The sequence below is a fragment of the Lontra canadensis genome, unplaced genomic scaffold (genome assembly GCF_010015895.1).
Source record: "Lontra canadensis isolate GAN:19392208 unplaced genomic scaffold, GSC_riverotter_1.0 scaffold7, whole genome shotgun sequence".
NCBI classification, from domain to species: domain Eukaryota; kingdom Metazoa; phylum Chordata; class Mammalia; order Carnivora; family Mustelidae; genus Lontra; species Lontra canadensis.
In genome coordinates, this window is record NW_022631001.1 from 12900751 (window position 1) to 12919181 (window position 18431).

The window sequence follows — 18431 nt, forward strand, 5'->3', positions numbered from 1 at the left end:
TATATATATATATATATATATATATATATATATATATATATATATATCAATCAGTGACCGAACCTGGGGAAAGACTAAATGAGGCACGATGATGGCTCCAGAGGTAGAAACTACATCCCCAGTCCACAGAACAAAAGATGAAAGATAACGGAAACACAACATTAATACCACTAAGTCAGTAAGTCAAAAGAACTAATCCTAACAGAGGAAAATAGCACCAGCCACTTGTGCAGTTAAGGTTGCTTTCTTTCTTCCAACATGTCAGTACTTTTAAAATAAATAAGATGATAAATATTAAGTAACCCAGCCGAGTAACTAGCACATCGTAGGAATCTTAAAATGTTAGTTTCCTTCACTCTGCACAATCACTCCCTGCCCAAACCCCAGTTCCTTTTTGTGTTATGCAGGTTTAAGTATTTTGCAGAGATTTGTCTCTAGTAAGTAAGATGTCTGAAAAAAATAAATGGCAATTGGGGCTCCTGGGTGGCTCAGTCGGTTACGTGGCTGCCTTCAGCTCAGGTTATGATCCTGGGGTCTTGGGATCGAGCCTCCCATGGGGCTCCCTGCTCAGTGGAGAGCCTTCTTCTTCCTCTCCCTCTGCCTGCCGCTCTGCCTACTTGTGCTCGCTCTATTTCTCTGTCGAATAAATAAATAAAATCTTTTAAAAAACAATAAATAAATAAGTAAATGGAGATTACAAATTCAGTCCGTGTTCTGCCTTCTCTTATAACAGGATTGTCAGTGAGTCCTGTTGCTCAACTACAGATCCCAACATTTAAAATCAGAAAGAGACAAGACTGGTTAATTCATGCTCTAACTAAAATCCACCATGTTATTTCTTATCACACTTTCTTGAGTCACTGAGGAAGACATTTTATAATAACTGGAACATTCCAACCACCAAACAGACCAGAAAAGCCCTGACAGCAATAGAATGCCTAGAACACCACAGTCCACCCATCCCCTTCCCTGCTCAGGATCACCACTGAATACAAGCTAACCCCAACCCATGACCACATGCTCTCTGCCTGCCCTCCTGCATGCACTCACCCCTCAATCTCTCTCAATAAATCTCTATGTGTGGCCAAAAAGGTTGGTTTTTAAGACTTGAGCCTGACACCTCCCTCTCACTGCCAGCACCTAAAATAATTTCTCCCTTTCTCTTTTCCAAAACCTCATCTCTTGAGTGCTTGGCTCAACCCAGAGCTGTGCTCTGTATTTGTCCAGACCCCTCAGGACTTCCCTGGATGGAGCAGTTGGCTGAGGAATGCATCAAGGCTTTGCCCATTCATTTCCTGACTTAGAGACTGTTTGGGAGCCATTGGTAACAGGATCAGTAGATGTTAGAGGAGTGTTCACTATAACCTAAATGTTACATGGTCAGGAAAAAGCTGTTAAAAAAGAGAAGTTACAGGTCCCCATGAGAATCAAAACTAACCTGCATTTTCATAGCACCAACAGGTTGAAAATAAAAAACAGAACTTCAATGAACAGAACTAGAGAGAGATCTTCATCCACAGTCAGAAGAGTTCCTATATTTTGTCTCTAACAAATTTCAAAACCTTTTGAAAAAATAAGACCTCGGGCGCCTGGTGGCTCAGACCATTGAGCGGTTAGCTCAGGTCATGATCTCAGGGTCAAGAGATGAGCTCGGCACTCTGCCGAGTTTGTTTCCCCCTCTCTCTCCCTCTGCTCCTCCCCCCATTCATTTGCACTGAGAACTCTCTCCGAGATAGATAAATCTTTAAAATAAATAAAATAAATAGGGACAACTGGATGGCTGAGTGGGTGAAGCGTCTCCCTTCAGCTCAGGTCAAGATCCCAAGGTCCTGGATTGAGTCTAACATTAGGCGCCTCGCTCAGGAGGGAGCCTGCTTCTCCCTCTGCCTGCTCTGTCTGTCGCTCCCCCTGTCTCTCGCGCTCTCTCTCTAACAAATAAATAAATAAAATCTTTAAATAAACAAATAAATATTTTTAAAAAGACCTCATTTTTTAAAATATTTAGAATAAAGGAGGTAGAATCACTTTATTGTCACGAATAAATTTATACTGCATGTGCTGGTTAGTTATGTGTCAACTTGACTGGACCACAAAATGCCCAGTTGTTTGGCCAAACATCATTCTGGGTGTGTCTGTGAGGTTGTTTCTCGATAAGATGAACATTTTTAGTAGATTGAGTAAACCAGATTCCGCAGGTGGGTGGACCTCATCTAGACCTGAAGACCTGAACTGAACCAAGCAGTTCAGTACAGGGAACTCCTCCTGCCTGCCTTCCTTCAGGGGGGCATTAGTCTTATCCCACTTTCAGACTCAGAAAGAAACATCTCCCACCTTTGGTCTCAAGCCTGATGAGGGCTTTCTCTCCTGTGTCTCCAGCTTACTAACTGTAGATCCTGGGACTTCTCAGCCTCCGTAACTGGGTGAGCCAATTCCTTTTAATAAGTATATGTGTGTGTGTGTGTGTGTAGACATATACACATACCCTTTTGGTTATGTGTTTCTGGAAAACTCTGACAAATGCATTACATTTAAACTGCTTCCAAAATGTTTACTTTTTAAGATTAAAACTATAAGCTACAAAAGCTGAATTTAAATATCAGAAACAAAAAAAGACAAGAAACCAAGTGTCCTAACAGACCAATACATATCTTTTTACAGTTTTCAAAGCTTTTACATATGAACTATCTCATATGTTCCCACAGCAAGTCATGAAGTAATTAAGACAGGATTATCATCTATTTATGGATGAGGAAACTGAGGGTCACACTATAAATCACAGAACAAAACAAAAACCAAAATCTTGTAATTTACACCCAATGCATACACATGCTGCCTCATCAGGTACAGATAACCAGATTAAAAAATAATAAAAATCTAGGACAACTTTGTTAATAACATATGCTGGAGAATACAAGCAAATCTTCAAAAGTTTTCCTTAACTACTTATTATAAGCCTCCCTGTAATGAATATCTTATCATCAGGCATTGGTGATGACCATTAAGCCTTATAATATCTTTACTCTCAATAAAAGGACTACAATGAAATATATATGAAAGTTGACATCAGCTTTAAGATAAACCTAAATATATACTTTACATATAATATTGAGAAAAAAATATGACCAAGAACAAGACTCAGATTGAGCCATATATACATTACACCCATGTTCCAAACCAAGTAATACTAATATTTTTGGTAATGTACACATTACCTGTTACTTCCACTTACCGATATAACTTCCCATGTAATACTATAACCTTAAACCAAAAAAATTTTCATGCCCTATCATCTCCTGCATATTTAAGTACAAATATCATGGGCTCTAATAGGAAATACCTTGATTAATGAAGAAAACTTCTAAAAGTAGACTTCTCATTGAAGAACTTTATTCAGGTGAAAAAGAGAAAGAATGCACACATATTCCATTCTCTCCAATAAGAATATCGGGTATACTGAATTGAATCCTTAAAACAGAATTAAAAAGCTCAAGCCAGAGAAATAGGGACAATTTCAGCCAGAGAACTCACAGCTATCAGGGGATTGTGCAAGCTAAATACCAAAGTGCCTTACCATTTCTTCATACATTAAATCCCATCCACAGAAGACAAAGCCATTCTCCAAAAGTTTAAACTGCGCTTGTACTCACATATTTCTAAAACTTACTCATGCTGAAGCCTTACTAATTAGCCCCTCACCTACCTGATAGATATAACACCCCTTACTATTTTTCTGATGGGATAACCCTGATCATCTACCTGAACCAGAAAAAAGGCTTAACCACAAATTTAACCATGAGAAAAAAAAAGAGCACAGAAAAAGCTTTAAGAAGATGCTTAACCTCCCAGATCTCACAACTTTGTCTTAAACATCCTCGATTTACCTTTAGATGAGTGAAGACAAACAGAGGTTAAAATAGCTTTTCTAATATTTGTAATGACATCTGTAATCTTTTGTAACTGAAAATGTCTGACTACCTTATTTAAAATACAGATTTTATTATAAAAGAGGTTCAATCTCAGCAAATCTGGTAATCAAGGTGTTTGTATGGTCTGAGATACCTTATAATTGCCTTGAGCTTCAAGTTTAAATAAGGGTCAAAGTCAAAAGGAAAGAAATCAAATTCTTGGCCAGGATACTGGATTTAAGAAAATCATTAAATACTCTCTGTGAAGTAATTGCTTCTTATTTCTCTCAGTTTCCTCATGGTAAAATTTGGGTTTTGTGCCATAAACGTTAAGCCTAATACATATATACTTAATATATATTCATATATTCACTGTAGCTCTTCATTGGGAAAGCATTCCAAACCCACTATACTAGAAGGGATCGTCCTCTTGTAACATAGTCTAGAAACAACCTGTACTCCTTAAAAGCAGTTAGCAACTTCTTATCATAGTTGAAAGAATTTCTTGTCTATTTCTTGTACATTTATCTTCCCCCCTTAACCCTGATGTCCAAGTACATCTTGTTCCCCCCACCTTGTATTTCTGACACATTGTAGGCAATCTCTAATAAGAAGGTCCGAAAGCAAGAGTGGGAGAAAATGAAGACTCAGTAAATAGTTACATTAACACTGGACAGGCTCCAAATGGAACTATAAGCACACTCTGTAATTCAGTCTCATCCTGATAAACTCAGCGACCCAGCGACCCCTGTACTTGAGAGTTTCTGAGACACAGGTGTGGGGGGGGGGGAGAAGTCTCCCCGTCTACTTTCTGCAAGGTTTAGAAATCACTACTGAGGGGCGCCTGGGTGGCTCAGTAAGTTAAGCCTCTGCCTTTGGCTTGGGTCGTGATCTCAGTGTCCTGGGATGGAACCCCGCATTGGGCTCTCTGCTCAGCGGGGAGCCTGCTTCCCCTTCTCTCTTTGCCTGCCTCTCTGCCTACTTGTGATCTCTCTCTGTCTCTGTGTCAAATAAATAAATAAAATCTTAAGAAAGAAAGAAAGAAAGAAAGAAAGAAAGAAAGAAAGAAAGAAAGAAAGAAAGAAAGAAAGAAAGGAGAGAAAGAAAGAAATCACAACTGAGCAGAACCAACCTCCTTCTTACTGCCAAAAGCTACAAAGGTATCCTTTGACGCAACTCCCAAACTGGATAAAGCCCAATACAAACTGCCAAAATCTAGTTAGAATCAAGAAGCCAATGCAACGTGACACGTGTAATAAGTCAAAAGACTATACAAAATAAATGGTAATAAGTTGAAAACACTGTAAATTCAGCATTCTCTAAAAGAAATCTGCTCAAATCTAATGAAACCTGATCTAGCATTCTTCCTTCTTTTCACTTTTTTTCCACAGATAATCTCATTTTACTGAATATTTTCCAGTGCAGCTAAAAGCCGAATTACTTAAAATCTGCTTTCATTCACTTCAATTATTAATTATTAATTCTCCTCAGGTGTTAAGTATGAGGAAAGAGAGCATCATATACAGTTTGTAATATCAATGGAAAATACTAATTTGATTCATCAATAAATCAGGCTCATTAATGAATAGTTTTCAGCTATACTCCTTGTTGCCCAAGATGAAACAGACTTACATTAAACATGAAGGAAAAAATACATACACACAAAAAAAATCTCAAATGACAACACTTTTGAGAGGAGATCAATTAATAGGAAAAAAGCTAAGGTAAGTGATAAACCAACAGACAATTTTAAAGTCTGACCTCATGTCGAGATTCAAACAAATCTTTAATATGATAGTATGCTATGACGAAATATTTTAAGATCCCTAATCATAAAAGTATCAACTACCATTATGAATTACTATGTGGCTAGTACAGTCCTCAGAAATATAAACATACTTCTAATCACCATACCACACAAGTAATGCAAGAAATTGTACTAACATGTTTTGAAAAGAGTCTCCAAAAATTTTTTCTTTAGCTCTTTGTTAAGCAGTCACTTCAATTAATTAATTAACTGAATTAATTCCCATTCCCTAATTATCACCTAGCACAGAACCCGTTAGAGAGTCCATTATTTGACCAGCATATTATAAACCTATTATTGAAGTCCTACCACACTTTTTTATCCCTTTTTATGGATATGTTTGTGCTTCAGCCTTTCAATCCAGGTTGTCTTATAATCAATAAAAGCAGTTACTTATATGCATATGTATATTGCTTATGCACAAATAGGAGGTAAGATATTTTTCTCTCAAAGTCAAAACTCAAAAAGAGGAAGTCTCCGTGTATTAGTTCACTCCTCAGCAATGCTCATTTTTTTACAATCTGTTGTCCCTTCTTAAGATATTCCTCAGAAATCAGGAGCCCTCTATGCTAGATTGCAAAACTTAGATTCAAAAATATAAATCATGTAATTGCATCTGGGTGGAGGTGAAATAAACACAAAGGGAAAATAGTATGACATGTAATCAAACAAGCAACAGCCAGATCATGTATGATTCTGTAGGCCATGGTAAAGCTTGCACGTTAACTGAGATGGAAAACCACTGAAGAGTTCTGTGCAAAAGAATAACAAGTGCTGGTTTATATTTTTTAAAAATATGAGATAAGGGAGTGCCTGGGTGGCTCAGTCAGCTAAGCATTTGCCTTCGGCTCAGGTCATGATCCCGGGGTCATGGTATCAAGTCCTGCTCAGAGGGAAGCCTACTTCTCCCTCTCTCTCTCCCCCTCCCCCAGCTCATGCTTTCTCTCTCTCAAATAAATAAAACCTTTAAAAAAGAGAGCGAGAGAGTGGCCTTGTTCTCCGCTTTTCTCCCAATGTTCCGGAGGCTGCTGTGTTTTTATCAGCCTCCGACCCGCAGTCGGCCTGAGACCTAGCACCATGCCTTCAATTAAGTTGCAGAGTTCTGATGAAGAGATATTTGAAGTTGATGTTGAAATCGCCAAACAGTCTGTGACTATCAAGACCATGTTGGAAGATTTGGGAATGGACGATGAAGGAGATGATGATCCAGTTCCTCTACCAAATGTTAATGCAGCAATATTTAAAAAGGTCATTCAGTGGTGCACCCACCACAAGGATGACCCCCCTCCTCCTGAGGATGATGAGAACAAAGAAAAGCGGACAGATGATATCCCTGTTTGGGACCAAGAATTCCTGAAAGTTGACCAAGGAACACTGTTTGTACTTATTCTGGCTGCAAACTACTTAGACATCAAAGGTTTGCTTGATGTAACATGCAAGACTGTTGCCAATATGATCAAGGGGAAAACTCCTGAGGAGATCCGCAAGACCTTCAATATCAAAAATGACTTTACTGAAGAAGAGGAAGCCCAGGTACGCAAAGAGAACCAGTGGTGTGAAAAGAAGTGAAATGTTATGCCTGACACTGTAACACTGTAAGGATTGTTCCAAATACTAGTTGCACTGCTCTGTTTATAATTGTTAATATTAGACAAACAGTAGACAAATGGCAGCAGCGAATCAGTTGTTTAAGCAGAATATTGTCCTCCTTGCATGTGTAGTTTGAGTACAGATTCCAAACTTATGGCTGAGTTTCTTCTAGTACAATCAAAAGTTTTTTTTTTCTTTGCTCTAAATAAACCTGAACTGTGAGTTCTCTGTAGAAGGTGGCATTTTGGGCTTTCCCTCTCTTTGTAAAGCGATTTCTGCCTAGTTTATTGTCTGGTTAACTTTAGTTTAATGACCTTTTAAAAGTTGGCATTGTAAATAAAACAAGTTGAAAAAAAAAAAAGAGAGCGAGAGAGAGATTTTTTATGAAAATACTGGGGTTCAAATATGTTAAGCATCTTGCTCAAGGTCACAAAGCTAATAAGTGGCAACACTGAGATTCAAGCCCATGCTCTTCCTACCTCTCAATATCTCCCAAAACTCCCTGCTCAAGATTTCTCCGCAACATTCTCTTTTCAACCTCTTCATACCTCTGACTGCTTCTTTCATTTTTTTTTCCCTCTACTCCAAAAACAAGCATTCCTCAGACTGTCTTCTCTTTCTCAACTCTCTCCCTTCTTGACCTAAGGACCTCTCTTCCTTGTCAACCTACCATAACTTCAACTCTAATCTCTATTCCTATGACATCTTAACCTAAATCTCTAGCCCCATCTTCTCTCTAGATTAGCAACTCTACATTTCTCAGTGCTTCCTGGTCATTCTCCACTCATATATTGCACTAGCAGCTAAAACTCAATATGGTCCCAAACCGATTCAGCATATCTCAATGAAAATAGTTTTTCTCCAAAGCACTAGTTCCTACACATCCCAATAAACAAGGCTTAAAACTTTCCTCTACTTTACAAGTGAGTCACTAATTCTAACCAAGCAATTCTATATACCACTGCCAGGTTAAGCTTTTTAAAACAACCTCGGGCATACTACACCCTGTTAGCAAACTTTAGTGATCCCTACTATGTCAAATCAAATAAAATCCAAATTCCATCTGCCATTCTCCGAAGCATAGCATACCTTATTCTACCTGAATGGCTTAGTTTAAGCCATTCTTCTCCCTCAATCACCTATTTCTACCTTTCCAAATCCTACCTTTCCTTCAAGGCCAGTAAAATGCCACCTTTCCCATTAAACTTCCCCTTATCTTTCATTCAAATGTCATCTACCTCTAATCTCTCAAACCATTGTCTCAGTACCTCCCAGTATTTATCTCAAGGAGTTTGTATTACAGGATATCACACACCTAATCTCCCTCCTGGACTATACATTCAATCTAAGAAATACGTCCCATTCATTTTTTTAGTTCTTCACCACACATGGAACGCGGCTGCTGTAACAGCACCCTGCAAATGGCAGATGCGATAAATAGCTGGTAAACAGTAAGGGGACAAATATTCCAAATACTAAGAGTTTAGGTTCAGATATTACAAAACCTAATCATCAAATTTCAGTATCCCCTCTGTTAGTGTGTATTTTTTCATCAATATTTAAAATGTTTTAGTGTCCAAAGTCCATGACAAATACAATTCTCTAAGTACTAAATAAGAAGTCTGGTTATTCAAAATCATCTGCATCACAGTGAATAATTAGAGCTGGATAAGAAGACATTCTAATGGAAAATCTATCACCACAGAGATTACTAGTATGGATCTGGCCCCCTCACTCCTCCAGGTGGGTTTCTCTCTCTACCAAAATATATTAGTTTGTTGAAAAGGATAAACTTTCCTAGAGAGAGGACCATTCCTTTGACGTAAAGAGAATTTTCTAGCAAAGATACAAAAGTAAATAATGCTGACATTGAAATACGCACATTAATGGTCAGAAGGCTGTTTAAGTTTTTTTAAATCAACCAAATACCTATAATCTACTGACTCAGAAACATGAACAGTAATGGCTCATAATTACTTAGATCCTACATTCCAACATTTATTAATTTTTATCCTTGATGTATGATAACTGAAGAGGCAAACAATAGTAAAGCAGAAATAGCAAGCCACACTGAGACAGTTGCTACAGGGTTGAGTTGAGGAGTGTTTAGTAAGTCAAATTTCAGCTGAACACGGTATGCTCGAAGCGCACTTTGTACTCCACAGAGATCAGTCAATAAGAAGTCACATACGAGAAACAAGTTCAACAGACCCCAAATGTTATGTTGAAACATAGGAAAATTCATAATGAAAGTGCTTATTTAAAAAAAAAACAAAACACATTACTGTTCTATCTCCAAAGGCATAATAACAAATTATGTAAAAATCATCATTTATTTGTTGAATAGACTGATAAAGGGAGTCCCTTACCTCCGCCCCCAAACTAGGCTTCAAACAAAACTTTAAGAGAGATTAGTCAATATGTTTACAAATTCCATTATCTCCAAAGGTCAAATAATCCAAACAGCTATTCTCAGTTTAGCAGTCTGTATTTCTGCCATGACTTCAGTCTCTTTTTCTCTTTTTTTTTTTTTTTTTTCTTAGTAAAAACAAAAACAAATGGCCTATTACCAAGAACCTGGAAAAGTCTCATGGTAGGGGAGCCTGGGTGGCTCAGTGGGTTAAAGCCACTGCCTTCAGCTCAGGTCATGATTCCAGGATCCTGGGATGGAGACCAGCATTAGGCTCCCTGCTCGGCAGGGAGTCTGCTTCCAGCCCCCTCTCTCTCTGCCTGCCTCTCTGCCTACTTGTGATCTCTGTCAAATAAATAAATAAAATCTTAAAAAAAAAAAAGTCTCATGGGACAACTGGGTGGCTCAGTGGGTTAAGCGTCTGCCTTCGGCTTGAGTCACGACCTCTGGGTCCTAGGACTGAGCCCCTGCATCGGCGGGGAGCCTGCTTCTCCCTTTGCCTGTCCCTCCCCCTGCCTGCGCTCTCTCTCGCGCTCTCTCTCTCTCTCTGACAAATAAATAAATAAAATCTAAAAAAAAAAAGAAAGAAAGAATTTTGAAACCTCTCATTGCTGGTCTCCTTTAGAAAACCTGCTCAACCACCACCCTCAAAAACTTCGTCTACACTATGTGCCAGAAGCACTTTACATAGTATGCCTCATTTAATCTTCACAAAGATCTCCCGAGGGAAAATTTACCATTTCTCCAATACTGCAGACACAGAAATTGAGGCTTAGAGTGGTTGGGTAATTTGTCTGAGGTTACCCAGCTAGTAAGGAGTGAGCTACAATTCTAACTTGGGCAGTTTGATCCCAGAGTGTAAGAATCTGCCTGTAAGCCACACTAAAATACAAAAATCTGAACAGCCTCCTGCAAGTGGAGTCAAGCTTTGGGAGTTTTCTAGAATTACCATGTTTTCTATAAAATAAAACTATGTGAAAACATAAAGAAAAAAAGGGGGGGGATCTTAGTCTACCTTAATGAACAGATTTCTTTCGTCACTGGTTTCCAAGCCTTTTGCAACTAGCTAGAGACTGTCCCTAAATTGTGGTTTTTTTTTAAATTTCTAAGAATTCCAACTATTGCATAAATGTTTATTCAGTTTAGAGGTGATGAACTGAGAATTGGTTAGATTATATGGCTCAAGGGAATCAATATTCTATAAATGTGGTCTGAAGAAGGTTATAAACATCTGAAGGTCAATGAAAAGGCAGGTTTTTAAATCACTCCTTCCCAAAAGTGCAAAAGGTTCTACTCTGCAGTCAGCTACCTGTAAGTGCCAGTACTCTAATCTTAAGGTTCTAAAGATAGTCACTGAGGAAAAGCATATTTAAGAAAGGTCTTAGAACCACCTGAGTAAGTTATGTGAGCAAGTCTTCCTTCTTAAAGAAGAGACCTAAGAACTTGAACAGCATAGAATCCATCCCCTTAAATGGGCAAGTGTGTATTCTAAATTTGTATTCTAAATTACAGATGGCACTAGCTTTCTTTCATTAATGTTAGTGACAGCCTAGGGTTTAAACAGTTTAACACCTGTTTCCTGCGTGTGTGTGTGTGTGCATGTGTGTGTGTGTGTGTGTGTGTGTGTGTGTAAAGGGGTACCGCTTGTTGTGAGGCGTGTGGTAATAACTAACATTCAAGAAATGAAATATAACATCCTGAAATACATTTTTGGTACATATATAAATCATTAGCATATATTATAGTACATTCAGGATTCTTTAAAAAAAAAATACAGGAGGGGCGCCTGGGTGGCTCAGTCATTAAGCCTCTGCTTTTGGCTCAGGTCATGATCCCAGGATCCTGGGATCAAGCCCCACATCGGGCTCTCTGCTCAGCGGGAAGCCTGCTTCTCCCTCTCCCACTCCACCTGCTTGTGTTCCCTCTCTCACTGCATCTCTCTCTATCAAATAAATAAATAAAATCTTTAAAAAAAAATACATGAAGTGAATTGGTGATGAGGACTGAAGTTTTTAAAAACTATAGAAACACAAAGATTCACTATTAAAAGGAATAGTCCATATACATTTCAACATGGTTTAAGCATTAGAAGCATAAAAACAACTGTAGATACCAAGAGGGAAACGAAGAGAAAGAACAGTAAATATGAAAGGAATAAAAGGAATCAGTTTAGTTCAACACACATGGTAATAATAAAATGAAAAGCAGAGAGATAAGACCCAATTTATAGGCTCCAAAAAAACCTCTTAATTAAAATTTCCCCAAAACCAGCTTCCTTTCAACGATGGCAACAGCATCAACCAGATTTAAAGTCCTCAAAGCAGAAACAAGTCCTCCCACTACCCCGATACTCAGTCTCTAAGTCCTATTCATTCTTCCTATGAAATACATCCTATGGGAGCGCCTGGGTGGCTCAGTGGGTTAAAGCCTCCGCCTTCCACTCAGGTCATGATCTCAGAGTCCTGAGATCAAGCCCCACATCAGGCTCTCTGCTCAGCAAGAAGCCTGCTTCCCTTCCTCTCTCTGCCTGCCTCTCTGCCTACTTGTGATCTCTGTCTGCCAAATAAATAAAAAATTTTTAAAAAAAAAAGGAAGTACATCCCATGAAACGTCTCTCTTGTAAGATGCCTCTAAAGCTGCCCTCCATTCTCTCGCGCTGCCCAGTATCTCCTTACTCCTGAACTATTCATGAGTTCATTCATTCACATTTGCACTCATTCAGACACTAAGCACTTACTGAAGTACTGTGCTAATTCTGAATGCAAGCCACCAGCCTAACAGGACACAGAACATATGCGCTGTTTTAGTAACAGCAAAAACTTATTGGGGCCCTACTATGTGATAGCTGCTATTCTGACACATTATTATCCCACCTATGTCCTCAAAACAGCCCCAAGAGATGAGTATAATTATTTTCTGCAAAGCAAGGAAACTAAGGCTCAAAGAGGTGAGGTCATTTCCCTAAAACCACATTGCGAGTAAGTTGCAGTGAGGGATTCCATGGGAAGTGGCTCTTTCCGCCCCTTAGTGAGTCTCCCGCATCAACTCCTAAACAGTCTTTCCGATCAAGTCCGCCCAGTGCTACCAGATTCATCACCTCAGTCACCATTTTGTACTTGTAACCCCTTTGCTCAAAAAAAATCTCTGGCTCCTTTAGCCTGGCCTCTAAGACAACTTTGAGTCAAAACAAACAAACAAAAAAAAACCTGGAACTGAATCCCGTCTCTCCCTTACTAGCTCTGAATCTTGGAAGTCACTTCATCTCTTTAGCGTTCAGCTTTCTTACCTATGAAATGTGGATACTAAGACAGAGCTGTGTAAGAATTAAACCAGATAAAATACGTAAAGGTCTGAGTCATGCAATTATTCAATAAGTAAGAGTTCTTTTTTTTTTTTTTAATTTTTATGTATTTATTTGACAGACAGAGATCACAAGCAGGCAGTGAGAGAGGCAGAGAGAGAGGGAAGCAGGCTCCCTGCTGAGCAGAGAGCCCAATGCAGGGCTCGATCCCAGGACCCTGGAATCATGACCTGAACGGAAGGCAGAGGCTTAACTCACTGAGCAATCCAGGAGCCCTAAGTAAGAGTTCTTAAAGCTCATGACTCCTGTACACAAAACTTCTATTTCAGTCAACCAATATGCATACTGCTTCTCTTACAAAACCACTTAGATTTCTGCCTCATTTCACATTATTCTCCGTCCTCCCCATTAAGAGTAAGTATTCTACAAATGGTTCCTATAAGAATCAATGTCTGCCCCCCCCATCTTCATGGCCCAACTCAAATGCTACGTCTGCCAAAAAGCCTTGCCTATTGAACTTTATATCTAACTTAAATGTCACTGGGGTAAGAGGGAAGAAAAAAAATGCCTAATTCTTCAAGACCTACTTTGAACCAGGAAAATACATGATACATCTTGAGTGAATTCTTTCACTTAATTCTCAGAGACAGACAAAGTAACATGGACAAACAGCTAGTAACTAATGGAGCTGAGATTCAAATGCAGATGTCCTTGATCCCTTTTAAAGCCCACTTCTTCCCAAGCCACCTTTTATCTTGGCACTGGAGGTTACATATTTAATCAACAACTATCCAACACTGACAAAGGGCACAGTGTTCCTATTTGCTCTAAGTAGCCCCAGTCACACACACAAACATAACTGAAACAAAACTGTCATGAAATAACACTTATCCTTAGTACCTGCAATGGACTCTCATTTTTTCTGTTCTCTTCTATTTCACTTAAAAGCAAACATTGGTGGGGGTGCCTGGGTGGCTCAGTCGTTTAAGCGTCCAACTTTCAGTCTCAGCTCAAGTCTTGGTCTCAGGGTCATGGGATCAGCCCATGCTCAGCACAGAGCCTGCTTAAGATTCTCCCTCTCCCTCTCTCTCTCTGCCCTCCTTGCTGTCTCAAGGACTCTCTCTCTTAAAATAAAAGTAGTAACAATAAATAAAAGTAATAATAAAACCTTAGTTCCATTAATTTTATTTTTTTTAAGGTTTATTTATTTGAGAAAGAGAGCATGAGCAGGGTCGGGGGGCAGTGCAGAAAGGGAGAGATAAACTCAAGCTGACTCTGTGTTGAGAGCAGAGCCAAACATGGGGCTCGATCTCACAACCCTGAGATCATGACCTGAGCCAAAACCAAGAGTCAGGCACTTAACTGACTGGGCCACCCCACCCCCGATTAATTTTATTTCACAATCACTTTTTTTTTTTTTTAATTTCACAACCACTCTTGAGCAGCAAACCAAAACCTAAAATACATAGGTTATAAAGGGCACAAGGCCAAATAAGATAAAGAATTTATCCTCAAGAAGTATTCAGTGGGAGATATCACAGTGAATTGTAGACTTTTCCTGATCCCTGGATCCACCCTACCTGTTGTTAAAGAAAAACCTGTTCCTATTGCTCCCTTGAACTTCCCTATCATGGAACATAACCAATAAATTGTCCAGGCTATAGATATGACAAAAATCAGGCACTCAACAAATAGTTGTTAAATGAATGAATGAGACACAATAAATTTTCAGAGGGACAAATTAGATAGCATAAACTCTCTCCCCACCTCCATCATAATCCCCTAAGAGCAGGAACAATCTTTTTTAATTATTGAATATACCAAGAGCTCAATATTGTTTGTAGATATCCTGTTTTTAAAAACACTGAGCCAAAGACTGGCCACAATTCATGTGGAAAATCAGATAAACATGGATCTTGGCCAAAGAAAATCAAGGCAGAAATGTCCAGCTCCTGTAATAATTTTATTATTAGCTTCTATTTTAGATCCTTCCTATTCAAAGTGTGACTCTTGATCCAACAGCATCAATATTGCTTGAGAGTTTGTTAGAAATGCAGAATCTCAGGCCCCACCCAACCTACTGAATCAGAAACACTCATTTTCACATGATCCCACGGTGCGAGGGGGTGGAGGTCTGAACACATACTAAAAAGTTTCAAAAGCATGGGTCTATATGATAAAAATGAAACTGATTTCTGCAAGCTCAGGGAAAGTTAACATCTTCTTTGCTATCTCTGTAATAAACAACCAGACTTTTCAAGAAGTACCACAGATAGGGCCATGACACACTTTCTGACATATTAGGCTACAGACCCAAATTACTACTCAATGGAAGGTAAGAACTGACCATCCATTGACTATTCAATGAAACCCATAGCAAACATACAAAATATATGATCTCTGCCTTCTTGGGGCACACACTCTATGGGCAAGAAAATGAGAGGATGAACTTGATGGTCAAAGTAATAAATCTTTAATATCAAGCACAAGGTTACTGAAAGAAAAAGATGCTGGTGAGAATATTAAAATACAAACTTCTTTTGGGGCACCTGGCTGGCTTAGTAGAGCATGGGACTCGAGCTTAGTTAGGGTCGTGAGTTCAAACCCCACCTTGAGCACAGAGCCTACTTAAAAAAAAAAAAAAATGTTTTTTCTTTTAACAGTTCTCAGTGATACATACACGTATTTACAAATATTCTTTACTCAAAACTCCAAACTTAAATTGCTTTGGTGACCTAAAGTCAGGTCTTTCAGTCACCTTCACGGACTCACTCTGGAATCATCCTTTAAATCAGCACCCAAAATCTCAACATCTGTGAACCTGCAAGAACACTTGCAAAAACCTCAAGCCACAGTACTATCATGCCAAACTAAGACAAGATCTGAGCCCACAGGGATCTGCTGTCAAATACCCCCTTTAAAAAAAAAAATGGAGAGGGGTTATAGAGGGACTTAGACAAGGAAAGACTGCAGGGCATTTCTCATCGCCTCGCTGACCTACAAACTCTTCTCCATTAAGGCAAGGGAGAGGAAAAGCACCGCAGTTCCCTCAATTCACAATTTTAAGTGTCCTAACTTGATCCTGAAGTTGGGAGTCCCGTCCCCTTCCCATCCACAGCATTCTTATGACAGCTCAACCTCAAGTTCCCCTCCCCCTTCTCCTGCCCAATGGAGCAGGTGAGATATCCGCCCCTTTCGACCTCCACCATCCCGCCCACACTCCCCCAAAACCTCCTGGTCCCTCCAAATGAGAATCCGACAGAGAACGCGTTGCTCAGGCCGCTTGGAAGCACGACTGCACTCCCTGACCCATCTTCCACACTAAACTCGCCGAGGGAGGAGCTGATGGATCTCACCAAGTACAAGGGAGCGTAAATCTTCAGGGACTCCTCCAGGGCGCCCCTGGTGATCTGCACGAAGGAGACCCCGCAGGAAGGGTGCCAAGTGTGGCCGATCTCGTAGCAGTTATGAGGGATGGACTTGCTGAGAGCCGCCATGACGGAGAGCCGCGCAGAGGGGCAGCGAGGGGGTGCGCGGAAGCTCCGAGGGAGCGGGCCCCGAGGGAGCAGAGCGAGCACCCAACCGCAGCCGGCGCGCGGGGCCCGCTGCTTAAGGTGCGGAATGGAGGGGAAAGGTCACCTGAACGGGGTTACTCTGGGCCAAAGTCCTCGGATGTTGAGCCCTCGGCGTATCGCAGCTCGAGGGGGCGGGGCGCGCACCGAGGAGGCGGGGAGAGGCGGAGCGTGCGCGCGCCCGGCCCCCGGAGCCCGGGGCGGCGCGGGGAGCGGAAGGGGTGAGAGCGTGGCTCGGGGACGCGCCTGTCGCCCCGCGGCGCACGTCAGCCCCTAGCTGGAGCGCGAGCCCTGCAGCGGGTACACAATGGTAGTTGACTTCGGTCACGCTGTGCTCCAGTCTCTGTCCTCTCAAAGTTCTACCCAGTAGAACAGAGGACAGTGGAGGAAGGGGATGAAATGTCTTTGTTGGGGGCTGGGGGAGAAGACGGTGGCCAGAAGAGAGCCTGAACCACCGTCCTCCTCAGATTTGCCAGCTCCCCTTCCCTAGAGTGCCCGGTAGCAAATGGCTAAGGCTGCCTACTGGTAGCAACCGCACTGCTCCCGGCTGCTGCGCTTTCTGAGTTCTGTGGTGTCCGAGAAGCTTGAAAAATCTATCAGCCAAGTATATACACTTCCGGTGTGGTGAAAGGGCGGTAGATCACCCTGCCAAACCCTGGGCCCCTCCCTAAGCGGTTCTTTCTACGGTATCCGTAACAAGTGCTTTGCAACCAAATGGAGCACCCAGTAAAGGGGGCAGTGGTCTTAGGACACTTGGCCATCAGTTGGCATAACAGCGGACCCGTGTAACCTATGAATCATTTAACCCCTCTAAATGTCCGCTTCCTCGCCTGTAATAACACAGTGTCTTTGGAATTCTAAATTCTATAGTTTCTTAAAGCAGCAGGAATCCCGTTCTCATCTACCCATCTACTCCTTAAAGGAATCCCGTTCTCATCTACTCTTCATTCATTCCACAAAGTTTTACTGAGCACATACTATCTTTCCAAGCGCTGTTCCAAACTCTTTAGATTCAGATGTGAAAAGGAGGGTCTAGGTTCTGGCCTGAGCCTTTTTCCCCTCCCACTCCCACGGAGCCTGAGCTGCTACAGCAGCCCCTGGCATCGTGGTTTCTGGCGTTACTAATAATGATGGTGTCAGTGCAGTTGTTAATGAGAATCTTCTACACAGGAGGAGATCAACAAAAAAAAAAAAAAGAAAAGAAAAAGAAAGCAGTTCTCTCCAGTTTAAGCAATGGCAAAAGAATTGTAGAGAAAGCAAAGCAGATCTTGGTGGATACTTGGTGATACTGTGGAGGATCCGTACACATCTTTTGTGAAGTTGTTGCTATCTCTGAATGATTGCCAGTTTGCTTTGTATGATACCACATACTGAGAGTCTGAGAAAGAAGACCTGGTATTTAAATTCTGGGGTCCTGTAAGTGCACCTTTGCAAAAGGAGATGATTTACGCTAGCTCTAAACATGCCTTTAAAAAGAAATTTACAGGTATTAAACATAAGTGGCAAGTAAATGGTATGGACGATACTAAGCACTATTCCTCACTTGGAGAGAAACTGAGAGTCAACATAATAGGCTCACTTGAAGGAAAACCCTTATAAAGTGACAGTTAAATGCCATCTGGATGTTAGGGAACTTCCACTTCTCCAGCTCAGTCAATAGGAATAATGTTAGGTTTTGTTCTGTTTCTTCCCCTTTTCAATGGGCCCTTCTAAGCCAATGAGTGAAGGAAATATCATTCATTTAAGCAGCCTATCAGTGATTGCTATTAGGCTGTTTCATATGGTTACTTTTACATAGAACCCCAGGACTGCCTTCCCATCATATTTTAGCCAGAACAACTAGCTA

General features: G+C 40.6%; 2 protein-coding genes and 1 pseudogene across 2 annotated transcripts in view; 2 read left to right on the plus strand and 1 right to left on the minus strand.

Annotated features, from left to right (window-relative positions):
• The window catches only part of TMEM135 (transmembrane protein 135), a 243514-nt gene extending 226778 nt beyond the window's left edge, over nucleotides 1-16736 (minus strand). Inside the window, exon 1 of the mRNA XM_032852853.1 lies at nucleotides 16370-16736. Coding sequence (XP_032708744.1) covers nucleotides 16370-16510 — 141 coding nt within the window. The 5' untranslated portion in view covers nucleotides 16511-16736. The remainder of the gene's footprint in view (nucleotides 1-16369) is intronic.
• LOC116864977 (S-phase kinase-associated protein 1-like) lies at nucleotides 6734-7361 on the plus strand. The gene has a single exon (XM_032852855.1). The coding sequence runs from the start codon at nucleotides 6790-6792 to the stop codon at nucleotides 7279-7281; it is 492 nt and encodes a 163-aa protein (XP_032708746.1). The 5' UTR covers nucleotides 6734-6789; the 3' UTR covers nucleotides 7282-7361.
• Nucleotides 16737-17715: 979 nt separating the features above from the next.
• On the plus strand, nucleotides 17716-18184 carry LOC116865255 (annotated as a pseudogene).
• Nucleotides 18185-18431: the final 247 nt, after the last annotated feature.

Coding starts and splice junctions, on each gene's coding strand:
- LOC116864977 (XM_032852855.1), top strand. CDS start 6,790: ATGCCTTCAATTAAGTTGCAGAGTTCTGATGAAGAGATATTTGAAGTT.